This window comes from Gavialis gangeticus, unplaced genomic scaffold, assembly GCF_001723915.1.
Source record: "Gavialis gangeticus isolate Ggan-Ray unplaced genomic scaffold, GavGan_comp1, whole genome shotgun sequence".
In the NCBI taxonomy this organism is placed as follows: domain Eukaryota; kingdom Metazoa; phylum Chordata; order Crocodylia; family Gavialidae; genus Gavialis; species Gavialis gangeticus.
In genome coordinates this window covers 7598896-7613865 of record NW_017729018.1, presented here as the reverse complement: position 1 = coordinate 7613865, position 14970 = coordinate 7598896, and the positions used below count along the sequence as shown (strand labels likewise).

The window sequence follows — 14970 nt, the reverse complement described above, 5'->3', positions numbered from 1 at the left end:
CATGGGCTACATGGATTTTGTGGCACCTCAAAAGCCTTTGAGGCACCGCAAAGCACATATTCCCGCTCATCTGGATGTGCCCTTGGAGTCCTCCCCATTTGCTGGTGACACTATGAGGTTCTGGGCAGACCTTTAATGTGGATCATGTCTGGGGTTTGCCGAGCTTCAATGGGCTGAATGCGAGGCAGTCCTTCCAGGAATAATCTGCCGTGTTTGAGGGACAAGCCAGGAAGGGAAGAGAAAAGTGGGCAAGTCATGCTTACAGAGCAGAGGGTGCAAAGCAGGGCCAATTGCAATGTGTCCTTCAAGCTTTCCCCGGTGCTGGGCAATCCACCAGCCTCCGCCAAGGATCCAGGCTGCTCCAGGGATCTGGGGTGGACTTCGCAGTGCTCCCTTCTCCCCTGCACAGTGAATTTTTATAAGTATGCACTTGAGCCGTAGCTCTGGGAGGAACTCACAGATGTCTCCAAAAGGGAGAACCGGGGTGGAAAAGGTGTGTAATGAGTCACCAGACAAATACATTTTGAGGACCCCCTGTTTGGGCTGCGGGGCAAGCTTCAGTGTCTGATGGAGAAGTCTGGGACAGGGACAGCGACGGGCCACCGAGCACACGACCTGAGCCCCACGTGAACACCCACCTGCGGTGAATGCGAGCTGAGGAATGCCACTCAGACCAGACGCTGCACCCAGGATGGTAGCTACTCCTTTATTATACATCATGCCGTTATTTTGCTCCTCCTTCTCAGAGTTAGTATTTTAAACACTTTTTATTATATATATTTATATAAAATGGTGAAAACAACCCCCGCACCACCCCCCCCCAGCGAAAATATTGGAATGGAGCATTCCACCGGGAAGAAAGCTATTGATGCCCGCTCGCCAGCCAATCAGGAACTGCACAGTACTTGAGAGGCTGTGATTGGCTGGTGAACAGATAATACTGTAGAAGGTACATGAATAGATAAGGACTGGGGCAGGGGAGAAAGGGCCATTTGAGAGAAGAGGGTTACCCAGACAAGCCCTCTCAGCGTCCCTGGATCTTCCCTGCCAAGGGAACCGAACATGGGGCTGTGCTGAATTTTCCATCTTTATGATGCAAAAGGCCTGAAACTTAAAAAATAAAAACAAAAAAAATAAAACCCACTTGCTTTTTGCATTGGAAATCCAGGTCTTGCCCAGATCTGCTTGCCCTGGAAGACTTTGGATGGCAAGGGAACTGGCAGGTTGCTACATCACAGATGCTAAGGAAGTGAACCCTGATGGAGGATGCCGTGGGGGAGCTGCAAGGTCACTCTTTTCTCAGGGTTGCTGGTGTCCTCCTGGGCAGAGCTGGAGGAGTGGATTGGGAGCTCTCTCAGCCTGGAAGGAAGTGGGGAGGCTGCTGATTTTTGAAAGGGGACTGACTGCATAGGGGGTGAATTAAAGAGGCCAGCTGGGCAGTGGACAGGGCCCCAGCCTAGGGACTCGAATGCCAGCTGTGCTGCCAAGTGATTTTTTCAACAAGTCTTTTGCCCCCCCCTTTCTTCACCATCTATACTTAGACCGGGAGCATTCCTGTCTCCTACAACATACATGTACAGCACCCAGCGCGCTGGGGCCTGGTCTTGGTCGGGCCTGCCAGGTGCCTCTGTAACAAAGATCACAGCAGCCGGGAAAAGTTTTGCAAAACCTGGAAACGAAATAAACCATGCCTGTAAACAATGCACAGCCCCCTTCCACCCCCCCAGTTAATCTCAAGTCACTTCCTGGGCGGTGCTCAGGACTGAGCGGATCTCCAGTCATCCAGGAGATCTTCCAAGGAACCTCCCCCACCTCTCCCCTTTCCAGCAGCAATTCCTCTTCCACCATAAAGAAGCCTAAAGGCATGCGCAGTGCTGACTGTCCGGGGCCGGCTGGTAGCTGGAATCCTTTGCCCCTCTCCTCCTCCTTCCCATTTTCTCCATCGCTCCATCGATTAGTTCCCCACCCCCACCTAACCCAGGCCAGCTTCCCAGTGCAGCGGCAGGCACGCAGCGCGCTCAGCTTCCCAGTGGTGGACAGAGGTGCCCTTCGGGGTAGGAAGAGGGCAGGAGTGCAGAATGCTGATTCGCTGCCAGCGACTTGTTTTATCTTCTCCCCCTATGACATCACGAGCCGCCTCGGGGTCCCCCGCCATGGTGGGCAGGGCTAACAGGGCTGATGGCCACCGGCTGGCACCCACGGGACCCATTTGCGCTACTAAATAAATAACAATGTCTGTTTCAAGTAATGTCCTTGTTGCCGAGCTCTGCCCCGCTCCCCGCCTCCCACCGTGGTGACCGGCTCTGCCATGGCCGCAGGGACTGCCCCGCTCCCCTCGTGCTTGGCGCTGGTGGTCTCCGGAGTGGCACGGGCATCAGCAGTGGTTTAACCCGCCGTCGGGGCTCTGGGGGGGTCATGCAGGAGGGGTTGGGGGTCGCCGGCTCCCACCAGGAGCGCGACCAGTGTTTGCTTTGAATCCTCTGGAGATTCCCAGGGGGCGGAGGGGAACGGCACGGCTCGGCTGCCCTTCAGCGTAGCTCTCGCCTTCCAGTTTTCCCACAGGGGCGGCCTCGCTCCGTTAATGCCCCTGGCACGTTTTACAGCACATCTGTCGGAAGTAGGTCCGGCTGCAGAACTTGAACTTCAGCACCAGGGGGCAGTAGGCCACCTTGTTCACGTCCTTGCACTCTGGACCAAAAGAGGGACAGGGATTAAATCTGCCCCCCCCATGGCAGCTGCCTCTACACCCGATGTAAAGAAGGGCTTCAAACTGACCCCTGGCCCCCCCAGGCTCGGGGAAAGTGTAGCTTCCCAATGCCCAGGCTGGCCGGGAGCAAAAGGAATGAGCGCCAGGCAAGTGATGAGCTGGCCAAGGGAAGAGACTAGACGTCTTTTCCCAAATGTACCCAAGTGCTGGTGCTAGAGCTGTACTACAAAGTTTGCTACGTTGGCCAGACATGCGGAAGGATGATGCCCCCCAGCCGAGGTAACAATGCCAGTACAAAGCCCAGGTAGGTCATTAGGGAAAGTGGCAGAACTACCCAACTGCCAGGCACGTGCCATATCCTCCCTGGGAGCCTTGCTGTCATGGCAGACTCCACGGTGTAGACAAGCTGCGAGATCAGTGCACTGATCCACTTCCCCGCAGGCGGGCGCCTGGTTCAGCACTGATTCAAAGCAGACGTCAGATCTTATGGTGCCCCATGCCTCACCCTCTGCAGCACGGCTCCCCTGTACCAACCCACAGGAGCCCCGGGGGCAGATTTTTAACCTGCAGCAAAGCTAGCAATGCGCAGGGTTTGGGGGTTCAGCCGCGGCTCCCGTGCTCCCATCGGCCAGTACCTTCGGGGTTGTCCGTAGGTCCCGATTCACACTTGGTCTCACACTGCTGCATGGCCGGCGGCTGCAGGGACTCCACGCAGTTGCTAGACGGTTGCCCTGTGTGGGTCAAGCACTGGACGGAGCGCCTCTGCTGGCCAAGGCCGCACTGCGCGGAGCACTGCAGGGACACGATCCAGAGCTGCAGCTGCCCTTCACGCCTTGTCAAATAGCATGCAGTAACAGGGACTTGGGCTGGTCACCCCCTGATTTCCTCCCTCCTCCCCAGGCTGTAACCAGACCAAAGGATTTAAGTGCCCCTTGGTGACTTCCAAATGCCAGCTGGCCACAGGGATCTCACATGCAAGCAATTATCCCGCAGTCCAGCCTGATTGAACCCAAGGGAGCTCAGTGGGAATCATCCAATTGGCTCCAGTAAGTCCCTCCAGCCCTAAATCCTATACCGTGCCCAGGCTTCTTACAGCCCAGGACGCGCTTTACCAGTGCAAGGGGTCAGTAGGGGCATGCACAGGGTGCTGGAGAGAGTGACAGATGCCATGTGCCAACCTGCAGAGAGAGCAGGGCACTGTGGGGCATCCCCGTCAGAGGTGCAGCAGGGCAGCTTGGCACTGGGGGCAGCAGCAGCTCCTGGGTGCTGGTGCAAGTGGTATATGGCCAGGTGACAGCAGCAGTGGCTGTTATTTCCCACCCACCCCAGCCCCTTAGTTGGCACCTGGGGCTGCTGCTGCCTCGCTTTAGTTACATTACCAATCCCCATTGCAGGAAGCAAAGCCCCCAGCTCTGCATCCGGCTGCTCTACAGTCCTGGGCAGGTAGGCTACCCTGCTGCCCCTCCGTCCCACAGGCTCCTTTGGCTGCAGACAGATGAGCGCAGTGTCTCAGTGGGTTACAGGCAGGCCAGCTGGGGATCTGAGCCAGAACACCCCGAATACCCAGGAAGAACAGATGCCCAAGACCAGTGTGACCACTGGCGTCCCTGACAGACTCCAGGCTCGATCACCCTCATGCCACCGTGGGCTAGAGTCCATGCCTGGTCCCTCCACCCCCCTAACCAGTCATGACACTAGCTAGTGCAGCCCTTCTCCCTCACCCCACCAGCCCGGGCAGTGCAAAGCCCAGCTTCTCCCAGCATCTGTGACACGGCAGAGCTGCTTGCTGAAGCTAAGGCCAACTTCGGCGCTAAGGCTAAAAAAGTATGCAACTGCAAAGGGATTTGGGGGTTCTGGAGCATGGGTTAGGAACTTCTGGGCCCCCCAAATAGTAAGTGGCAGTAGGTCATTCAGTACCTCTCCCCATTCGCCAGTCACCCAGCGTGGGGGCGGGCAGCGCCGGAGGTTGCACCTCATGCTGGTAGGGGGCTTGGAGCTCTCGGGGCACTGCGAGGTTGGCAGGGTCGAGCTGTGGTCACCACTTTTGCAAAGCACGATGCGGTGGCGGAAACCCGGCCCGCAGCTCGGGGTGCACTGCAAAGAGAGACGCGGCGCGGTCAGGGAGCCCTGCGGCCTGGACGCTGCAGCTGGGCGAGAGCCACGGCAGGCTCTTTGCTACCCTTGCAGGCTGTTGCAAGGGGTGGGTCAAGCCTCGTGAGTATTTCATTAAATGTAATGGGTGGGATGCGGAGCTGACGTACTTCTGAGTCATTCTGCTGCCTTGTCCAGCTGACTGCCGCTCCTCAGAAAATACCACATCCCCTTTCCTATCCCTTTTCCATCTGTCGTTAGTGCCCTGATCTCTGGTCTCTCCAATAACTGCTGAGGGCCAGCTGAACCCAAGAACTCATCTTAACACATCAATCGGTTCTTCTCCAAGCTAGGTAATCCCCATTGGGCCAGTCTCTCCTTCACCACAAGGTGCCTCCAGGCAGGTGTGAGGCCCCCTGATCTAGTGATTAAGGTGGAGGATGGCGGGGGAGCAATGGCACATCTATTTCCCCTTCTGCCACAGAGTCCATTGGGCGACTAAGGAGTCATTCCTTCTCGCTCTAGCTTTGCGCGCCCCGCTCTGAGCGGGACCTTGCTAACGTGCTTGGAGCCCTGCAGCAGAGTGGAGCCGTATGGCATGGGGGCACCTTCAGCTATCATGTAGATGCTCTTATTTTCGGCAGTGGAGGATCTGGACCTGGTCCAGGCATGGTCAAGCAGCTGCAGCGTCTTTCTAGTCTTGCACAGTGCCCTCTCCCAATGAACTACACCCTGAATGGAGCCTGCCTGGCCTGGGCACCCATTTGCCCAAGCTGCTCAAGGGATACCTCAAGAGCCTTGACTGTTCCCTTCGTGTGCCAGCTACTCAGCCAGCAGGCTCTCATCGTTTGCAATCACCTCTGCACCTGGACTGAGAACACCAAACTCTCTTGTGGTCACAACAGACTAGGCCCCGTGGAGCTCCCTCGGCAATCACAGGCACGTTGCTGACTAGCTAATGAAACCTCGGCTTATCCTTATGTCAGAGCAGAGGATCTAATGCAGCTCTGCTGACCTGGCAGGGCAGACACCGGGGAGTTCCCTATGAGCGAGTCCCAATAGACCCCCATCTACTCTGTCCCCTGGGTCCATGAAGGACTGCTCCCAGCATCGCCTCTCCAGTATGCGATGGCACCTGCTCCAGTAGCTCTGGATAGTGTTTATCTGCCTCAGTGAATGGCGCCTCTGCAAACTGAATGCCAACTACCACCTCCGTGTGCTGGAGCAGGGGCCCTTACCTCTGACCAGTCCAGGGCAACCCATTCTGGGGGACACGTTTGATTGTTGCAGGGCTCCAGCATCTTGGGCCGTGGCTGGGTGCAGGAGGCATCATCCAGCGTCTTCTCCTCGGTGGTGGAGATCTTGCGCTTGCAGATGACGCTGCGTGTGCGGACGCCCTCATTGCAGCTCCGGCTGCATTCGGACCAATTCCCGATCGCCCAGCTGGGGAAAGAGGCAAATGCCAGCGGTTAGGAGTGAGGCTGCATGCTGGGCACCTGCAATGGGGGCAGAGAGCACCTTTGGAGCCCTTGTCCTCATACATTACTGGGCCCTGTCCCCTGCGGAGGGTGTTTCAGACTGGAGTCTCCCCCCATCGAGTCATTATTACTTACTGAATTTGCTCTTTTCAGCTTCACTCAGTGGGGTCCCACGTTCGCCTGAGCGCTGCTGACAGCGAGAGAATCATCCCCCCCACGCTGCCTTTACCTCTTGCACTGTGTTTGCTCCTGACACAATTACTGGCTCCTTCTTTCATCTACTTGCAGTTGAATTCCATCTCCGGCGGATTTGCCAAATGGATAGCAGCTACGTTGTTAGGAGCTCAATCACTTGCCAAGATTCCCCGAGTATGAGGCACGACTGCACAAGCTATTTCCCCTCCCAACTCCCTGTTGAACATGGAGGGGTTGGGTCTGCTTCACTAAGAGTACAAGACCAAGGATTCCCCAAAGAGAGACTGCGTCTCCTTCCTGGGGTTCACTTGCACCTTTACACGTGATTGCAATAGATGCCTGCATGCCCAACGGTTCCCATCGTTCAAATACCCTCAACTCCAGCATTCACCGTGGGGAAGGGAAGCTCTGCACTCGCTGCCTGCAGATTTGGCCCGAGCTCATCGGGGGTGGCCAGGGGCTCAGTCTTCCTCTCCTTGTTTACCTCCCAAACCCACTTCTTAGCCATATCAGAGTCTGGCTCTGGCCTGAATAAGCCAACTATTTTGCTCAATGCTTGAAAGGAGATTCCCTAGGCAATCTAATTCAACTCATGATATTATCGGTGCTTGCTGGAAGCTATTTATGGTGGAGGACTACCCCTTAATATCACAATATTTAAGAGTTTCTTTTGGTGCACAATCCTGCGGGGCTCTCTTCTCAGCTTTCCCCGATGCCCTTCTTACATCACAAGGGTTAGGCCATTAAGATTCACGGGCTATTGCAATGCTTCATAGTTTCTAGGGTCGGAAGGGACCTGAACAGATCATCAAGTCCGACCCCTGCCCTGGGCAGGAACGAGTGCTGGGATCATAACACCCCAGCCAGATATCATAACACCCCAGCCAGATATCTATCCAACCTCCTCTTGAAGACCCCCAAGGTAGGGTGGTTACCCAATTAGTAAGCCTCCCTACTCTGCCATCACAGAAAAAAGCCCCCAGCTCCTGCAGCATAGTGCTGCCTGCCTTTATGCTAAATGGGATTTCGATTGATTCACTTGCTCCCTGGCTTTTAGTGGTGATTACAGGTTTTCCCAGTGCGATTCCCAGGCGTTGTCACCCTTGCGCTGCCACATCTCCTTCTCTGGCGTATGCACGGGCACTCTAACTCCACTGGGTTTGCAACATTTTTATTAGCAGTTAGGTATGAGGTCCTGGCTGGTTTGATAGCCAGACTGTCTCTGTGAGGGCTCCTGTGAACTCCCGAGCCTCAATCTGAGCGCTGCTTATACGTGTTCACAGCCAACCGTTTTCCTGAGCTTGCTTCTGGGCTGCTTTCAATTCTTTCCCCAAGAGCACGCTTTTTGCTCTCAAGTCCTCTTCTCCAGTCCCTACAATGCCGAGGATTCAGCTCTTCCTCCTACACCTCGCGTGCCTCAGTTCACCTGGGATACCAGGAACAAGTATCCGGACATCAGAGATGCAACCGGTGGCTCCCGTTCTTCTGCCAAGCTCTGGTCGAGTCCAAAAGCAAGCTGCACTCGGCACCGTGCACTTCAACAGCCTCCACCTCCCAGCACAAGCTTCTGCAAGAAGTGGCCAAATGTGCTTCCAGCAGGGTTAAGATGAGGGCACACGGTCTCATATTGGCTCTGCCGGGACCTGTCGAAAGCTGTTTCCCTTTTTTACGCAAAGCTTTTAGACAAGACTGTTACCTCCTCTGTCTCAACCCAGCCAAGAGCACGCTTGTGGTTGCTGTTGGCTAACTGAATTCTCATACAGGATGTTTACAGCTCACACCTTCTCTATGGGCCTACGCTAGCACTGCACATTACTTCTGCATAGCTACTCTATTCTCATCTCCCTAAGCCAGACCACGGCTCCCAAGCCACAAGCAGCAATTCAACTTATTACCCCTAGCTCTTCGCAGAAGCTGTTGTCAAAGACGGCATTCAGGGTTTGCGCGATGCAATGTGTGAGCTCGACTGAAGTTAGTAACACTTGGCCGCTTGTTGGCAGGCATTCAGGGGCTGTAGTTTTGACTTGTGAACAGAAGGTTGTTTCCTCCGGTTCGCCTAGGCGTGCGTGCACTGTCATGGTTCTTTGGTTAACACTAATGACATGCGTGGCTCCTGAGTCAGTCAGGACCGAGAGCCATAGGGCAAAGCTATTGACGTAATAATTTATCCACTGGCTTTCTATTCCCACTGCTTCTGCTGCTAGATCTTGCCTCTGGCCCCATTTTACTCTCACGTCAAGTTGATGCTGTTTTACTACTGCTAACAATTATTTTAGCCCCCTTTTTCCAGGGAACCCAACTGTGCTATACACATATTAAAATTTCTTTACGGTGAGGGTTGCCAAAATCTGGACTGGGCTTCCAAGGGAGGTGGTGCTCTCCCCTACCTTGGAGGTCTTTAAGAGGAGACTAGACAGGCACCTGGCTAAGGTCATGTGACCCCAGCGCTCTTTCCTGCCCAGGGCAGGAGGTCGGACTCGATGACCTACAGAGGTCCCTTCCGACCCTAAAAATCTATGAAATCTATATTAGTGCATTGCTGGGTATTATGGCACAGAGCATCCGTGAGTCACTCAGCACGTGCAAAATCGCCGATAGTGTCCTCAGCAGCATGTGCTGTTCCTATAGCCCACCACTGAACGTAGTCAGCGGGCAGTCATCGACAATATGCGACAGGGCGTGTGTTTTGCCGTAGCTACAGTCTGGGTTGTCAGGAAGACCCCAAGGGGGTATAAGTCTTTGATCCAGCCTGGCTGTCCATCTAAGACCCCCGTCAGCCATCCCACCAGCCCCATCACCCCACGGTCCGCCAGCAGAGACAACCCATCACACAGAGGCCGTTGTACTCACGCCGGTGGACATGGCTCAGTGTTGCACGGCCTCTGCCTCTCAGGTAGTTTGGCTTCAGGGTTACAGAAATGGTTGAAGACTGTCGAGCTGTCAGCCAGTTTCCTGCATACGATGGACTGGGCCTGACTGCCTGCCAAGGAGATGAGAAATGGTAGAAAGAGTGACGTAGCCTGAATGTGAGTGCAGGTTGCTGAACTGCTCGCCATGCCCCTCCAGTCAGTCTGCAGGTACAGTACACCACCGCTCGCCTCCTCCTGGGTCTGCGTCATAATGCTACTTAGGGTCATACCTACATTTCTATTTCCAGCCAAGCCCTTCCTTGTCTCGAAAATCTACCCAATCAGCCAGATTGCCCTGGGACTTGATAGGCCAGCTCAGGCCACAAGTAAGCATTTTTACAGCAAATCTGAGGCTATTTGGTTAAGCGATACCTGCGATAACAGCTTCCTGCAACAAAGCTACTCTCAGCTGGTCTGACCAGTTTTTGAGCAAAATTACGGAGGGGAAAGCAGTGGGAAGAAACAACGGGAACATTGTTTTCCTTCACTCCCCTTGCTGAGGCCCAGCACACAGGCCATGAAGGAGGTCCCTAACTTCAAATATGAAACATTATTAGACCTTGTGTTTGAAACTGCCTCTCCCTTCTTCTCAACATTTGCTCAGTCACTTGCAGCCACGTTCTCCAGAGACACCAGACACATCATATAAACCACTGCTTCAATTCCCACAGGAACTAGTCCAAGGGATTCTGGGAAGCATCTGAGGTGCATCAGTTCACAGATGTGTAGATCTGAAGACCAGAAGGGACCATTATGATCATCTAAGTCTGACCTGCATAACACAAGCCACCGAATTTCAAGTGGATTAGGTCAACATGTCAACACAGTTCCCTTTACCAGCTACTCTTGTTGTCTAGCTAAAGAATGAAACTCAGCTGGTGTGACGGGACACGTGGCCCACAAAACCATGTTGACTGACACCGAGTTGCAAGTGCCTGAGTGTGAGGTCATTGTATGAAAATGCTGGGCTAAAAAGGCTGCCAAACCAAATCCCGCCGTGGGCTGTCTTGCGTGGCCAAGGCCCGGCGCTCGGGAGTCACAGGGGGTTGCAGATACATACGCCTCTCCCCTGCTGAAGCACAGTCAAACCTCTCACCCCCTGCGCATACAGCTGAGCATTTGGTCCATGGGGTGTAGTGCCAAGAGTACTGGTTTAAGGTGTCCCGGGTGATGGGTGCATTGAACTTGTACCGAATCCCTGGCTGCTCTGTCCGTACGAGAACCTGTGGAAAGAGGTGTTGTCAGTGCATTGGTGCCAACGCGCTCTCAGAGCTGGACGTGAGCACAGGTGTGCATGGCGGGGTCCTCGCCTGTCCCTCCTCTAGCTCTGCAACTATTTTTGACTTGATATCCATTAAGCCTCGGGTTGGCGCAGCAGGGTAGCATGAGAGGCGTGAAGCCAGAGTAGTGGGTCAAGAAGCGATCAGGAGGGGCCGGGAGCCCGTGCAGTTACAGCTGAGGCTGGGCCTTGTGCATCGAGGAGTGCCCCCATACAGGGGAAGGCAAAGCTGAGAGTTTGGCCTTATAACAAGGGAACAGGGAGTGTGCTGCAGACTGACTGGCACTATGTCTAGGGCAAGTGTGGGGGGAGAGGAAAACTGGAAGTGACTGTTCAGCCAAGACTAAGCCTGGTGGGAATGTGGGGAAGGAAAGCTATACTACCATGACAAGGAGAGTGGCATTGGTAGGTCCTAAGGCCTCCAGCGATTCGGGTTCATCCTGAGATCTCCTGTAGTGGAACGTCGTCCCAGCTATGTCAAAGCGCCTCGGTGGGTCGATGGAGAGCTTGCCATTGATGTAGTACTCGCCGTTCTCCCCTTTCAGTGCTGGAAGGACAAGGAGGGGAAAGAGTGTTGAGCGTGGAGGCCGTTTCCTCCGTGAGCTGCCCCCGCGCAACGGGCGTCCTTGCTGAGAGGCCACGGGCTCTCTCTGAGCAGCCCTGGGGGAACACAGCTTCGACGGCATGTCTAATACTCGCACCACGGTAGCTTCTAACTGCTCCGCTTTCACCTCCGACTGCGTGACGCAGCGTTTAGCCACAACACCGTGCTCTTCATCCTTAGGACTCAGCATTGTTACAAAGGAGGAGAAATCTGTTATCCCCATTTTTACAGGAAAGAAACTGAGCTGTAGAGAACTGGTGCGACTTGCTCAAGGCCACGTCTGAAGGCAGTGCCTGAGTTGGGTTTGACCACTGAGCTCGTCACTCATAGATTCAGAGACGTTTGGGGCAGAAGGGGCCTCAGGAGATCATCGAGTCCGACCCCCTATGTCCTGGGCAGGAAAGGGCGCTGGGGTTAGATGACCCCAGCCAGGTGCACGTCCAACCTCTTCTTGAAGACCTCCAAGGTAGGGGAGAGCACCACCTCCCTTGGAAGCCCGTTCCCGATTCAACTCCCAGGCTCGCAAACTTGCCACTGGGCCACTCATACTGCTGAGGTCCAGGACCTGCTGGCCAATTCTGGGGAGATGACTATGTTGGGATAGCACATAGGAAGGCACTTGGCAAAGGTCTTCTCAAATCCTGGTAGCAGAACGAAGTGTGGCCATAAAGCCCTGCATAGAGACAACACGGGGCTTCGGCTCGTATTAGATTTGAAGTCTATGATGCTGGAAACACAGGCCTCTACAGTCTACAGCTTGGGCTGAAGAAGGACCTCAATAGCTGGGAGTGTGCAGCCAGCTGCTGTTGCTGATGGCAGTCACTAGAGGGGACCTGCTCTGTCTCCCTCTCCTATATACACACACACCAGCCCATTACACCTAGGTCCTTCATTACTACCTGCCTGCCGCTGTTGTCAATGCTTTGAACGTGTCCTTCTCTGCAGTGCTCTGGGGCAGGGAGGATGCTCTTGTGGTTGTGAGAAGGATGGGGAAGACTTTCTTCCCTTGAGACTGGCCATGTCGAGGGCATGGCACAGGGTGGTATGCGAGGGACCCCAGTGCTAGCACCAGGCGTGGGGCATACCTTACCTTTCACAATGAACAATGGAGGGAATGCGGGGGGGGGGGACCGCAATCCCAGCCCGCCCCATAGCTGGCATCGGCCCAGGTGAACAAGTTAATTCCCGATGAACAAGGAAGGCTAAGGGAGCATCGCAGCAGGCTCCGGTAGGTGACACTACCCCTTGGGAGCCAGCCTGCCTTGTACAGCAGCAGCGTGGGCTGTGTTCGTGAATGCGGCTCTCCCAGGACAGCGGCAAGGAAAGAGGGGAGCTCCCTTCCCGCCGTGACCTCAGGGCCGGCTCCAGTGTCGGTGTCGCTTCCCCGGGAGCGCCGCAGGTGAGCTGCTGGGCGAGGTGTGGAAAGCCGCGCTCCCTCCCTGCCCCCCTGCAGTTGTCGCTGATTAATTGAAAAGCCCTTTGGAAAAACAAGATGCTCGAGTCTGGCTGGGAAATCGAGGCCAAGGAAAACGGGAGGCAGCCTATTTTTAAACCCCAGCCCGACACGTGGGCATAGAGGGAGGTGCCGAGGGGGGCGTGGGGCTCGCTTAGGGTTACCGCGTTGGTTGCTGAACAGTACGTGCAGGGCAGAGCCGCAGTGGGGACAGGCTGTCCACACCACACACACATACATCCCGGTCCTGACTCAGCTGTCAGCAAGCGGCAGGCCTTTGCAGCAGGTGCCGTCCCCTGTAAAGGGGGAAATGCTCCACTCAGTGCACCAGGCCGCCTAGTGTAAAGAATAGTTTACCTTCCCTGACCCCTCCAGGCCAAACACCCCACCAGGGAGAGATCTGCCATGCTGGCCACAGAGAGGGAGGGGTACGGGCATGGAAATGACTTCTGATTTGGATCTCCCTGATGTTGCAGTGTGAACCTCCCAGCTTTACACCCCCGGATTCCCAAGCCTGCTGCTTTCTCACCTAGGTAGTTGATGGAAAGGTTCAGCTCCCGGATATCAATGTGCACCGAGCCCTTGGGAATCCAGATGACCTCCTCATAACCTGGAAGACACCCCAGTGCCCCGGGTCAGCGGGAAGACCTTGCCCTGCTGGGATCAGGCCGCGGAGAAAAGCCTGAGGTGGCAGAGCAGGGATCTGTGGGCGCCACCACAGCTGCGAGGTGCCCAACTCTACCAGTGGGAAGCCAAGTGCTGGCAGACCTTGTGTGAGCAAGTGGGGCTCAATCGAGGATCTCAGCAGAGCCCAGAGGTGTGCTTGAACCCTACTTGAGGATGTACCTCTGGAGCATTTGCCTTTCCAGGTGGCTTTGGCAGAAGTATGACCCCCGGCAAGCACAGCGAGCCCTTTACCTCCCACCAAGCTAAGGACCAAGCCAGTAGATTCTCCCAGGATAAAACCAGCAGATATAAAGGAACCACAAGGCTGCCTCCCTGGCTGCTCCTTACCTCCTTCAGGCAGGGACTGGTTGAAAATGCCTTCGATGGTCTCGCAGGTACTCCCGTCGCCACCGCATACGCGGCACTTGTCCTCCTTCAAGTCAGAGCCCAGTATGCGGTCGCAGCCCACGTGCTGGAAGGAAAGAGCACCAGGCATTAGGTACTCATGCCCCCACTCCCCTGTGGGATAGACCTCCAGACTGGGTCCCAGGGGTCCCGGGAGAGGTCCCAGGGGTCCTGGGAGACGAATGACGGTGTAGGTCTCTCAGGGAGCCCAATCTGCCTTGATTTTATTCCTCCTTCTCATCTACATCTCACACCAGCGGGGGGTCGTTCAGCATGGCCTTCCTTCTGCCACCCCTAGGACACAGCTAAGGGGCAATAGGAGAAAAGGGGCAAGAGAGGGAAGCAGTGCAGGGACCAAGGTTGAAAGCCACTCAACCTGGAATGAACAGGCCTTGGGCAAACTGCTGGCGGGATGTGACAGTGGATTCCCTTATCCCAACCCGGCAGCACCACTTGAGGCAATGCTTTCGTGGCTGTCCACTTGTCCTCTGGCTGCGGGGAAGGCTCCGCATGAGCACTCGCGGAGCGCGGCACATTTAAGAGCCCTCGCAGTGGAGAGAAGCTAGGATGTCATAGGGTGATAGCTTTTATTGGACCCAGCTGGGACAAAATTAGACAAGCTTTTGAATGCAAGACCTTCTTCCTCAGGTCTCTGGTTATAGGGAGCTAGGCGCAGCAAGTCAAGCACAGCAGAGGGGAAGGGGTGGGAGGAATTGTCAGGGGTAGCCGACACAATTAGCAAAAGAAAAGAAGCTGAGCACTGGGATATCAAGACCTATCAAAAGAGGGGATTAGCGGGGTCAGACTCACCCTCCTCGTGGAAAGTATTCAAGAGTTGGAAAGATCACTCTTACACTCAAAGGGCATATCTACCTGAGAAGTTTACTGCACAGTAGACTAGTCAGCCAAAAACCCTGCAGCAGTGCACGTGTAGACACTGCCCCAGTTGGCTGGGGCATGCAGATGTTTCAGTGCAGGGACTGCTTGCCAGCTAGTCCCTTACTGAAGCACCTTCGTGCCCCAGCCAGCCCCTCCGCAGCACGCTGAGCTCGGGGGAGCAGCCCCAGGCTGGCAGGCGGACCCCTGGGGCCCACTGCAGCTGCTCCAACCCCACTCAGTGTGCCCCAGATGCATGTTCAAACAGCAATAAATTCCAGAGTTCATTGCTTCACATTAATGGCAC

General features: G+C 55.2%; 1 protein-coding gene across 3 annotated transcripts in view; it reads right to left on the bottom strand.

Moving 5' to 3' along the window:
* Nucleotides 1-687: 687 nt before the first annotated feature.
* Nucleotides 688-14970, bottom strand: part of ADAMTS10 (ADAM metallopeptidase with thrombospondin type 1 motif 10) — a 79973-nt gene continuing 65690 nt past the window's right edge. Inside the window, exons 16-24 of one of the 3 annotated variants that reach the window (XM_019513350.1) lie at nucleotides 13731-13854; nucleotides 13246-13326; nucleotides 11043-11206; nucleotides 10477-10603; nucleotides 9322-9451; nucleotides 6037-6241; nucleotides 4625-4801; nucleotides 3343-3499; nucleotides 688-2688 (exon numbers count right to left, since the gene is read on the bottom strand). In XM_019513350.1, coding sequence (XP_019368895.1) covers nucleotides 2579-2688; nucleotides 3343-3499; nucleotides 4625-4801; nucleotides 6037-6241; nucleotides 9322-9451; nucleotides 10477-10603; nucleotides 11043-11206; nucleotides 13246-13326; nucleotides 13731-13854 — 1275 coding nt within the window. In that variant the 3' untranslated portion in view covers nucleotides 688-2578. Of the gene's footprint in view, nucleotides 2689-3342; nucleotides 3500-4624; nucleotides 4802-6036; nucleotides 6242-9321; nucleotides 9452-9570; nucleotides 10112-10476; nucleotides 10604-11042; nucleotides 11207-13245; nucleotides 13327-13730; nucleotides 13855-14970 lie in introns of those variants that run through there. The other 2 variants (XM_019513353.1, XM_019513351.1) reach the window with 2 other exon arrangements.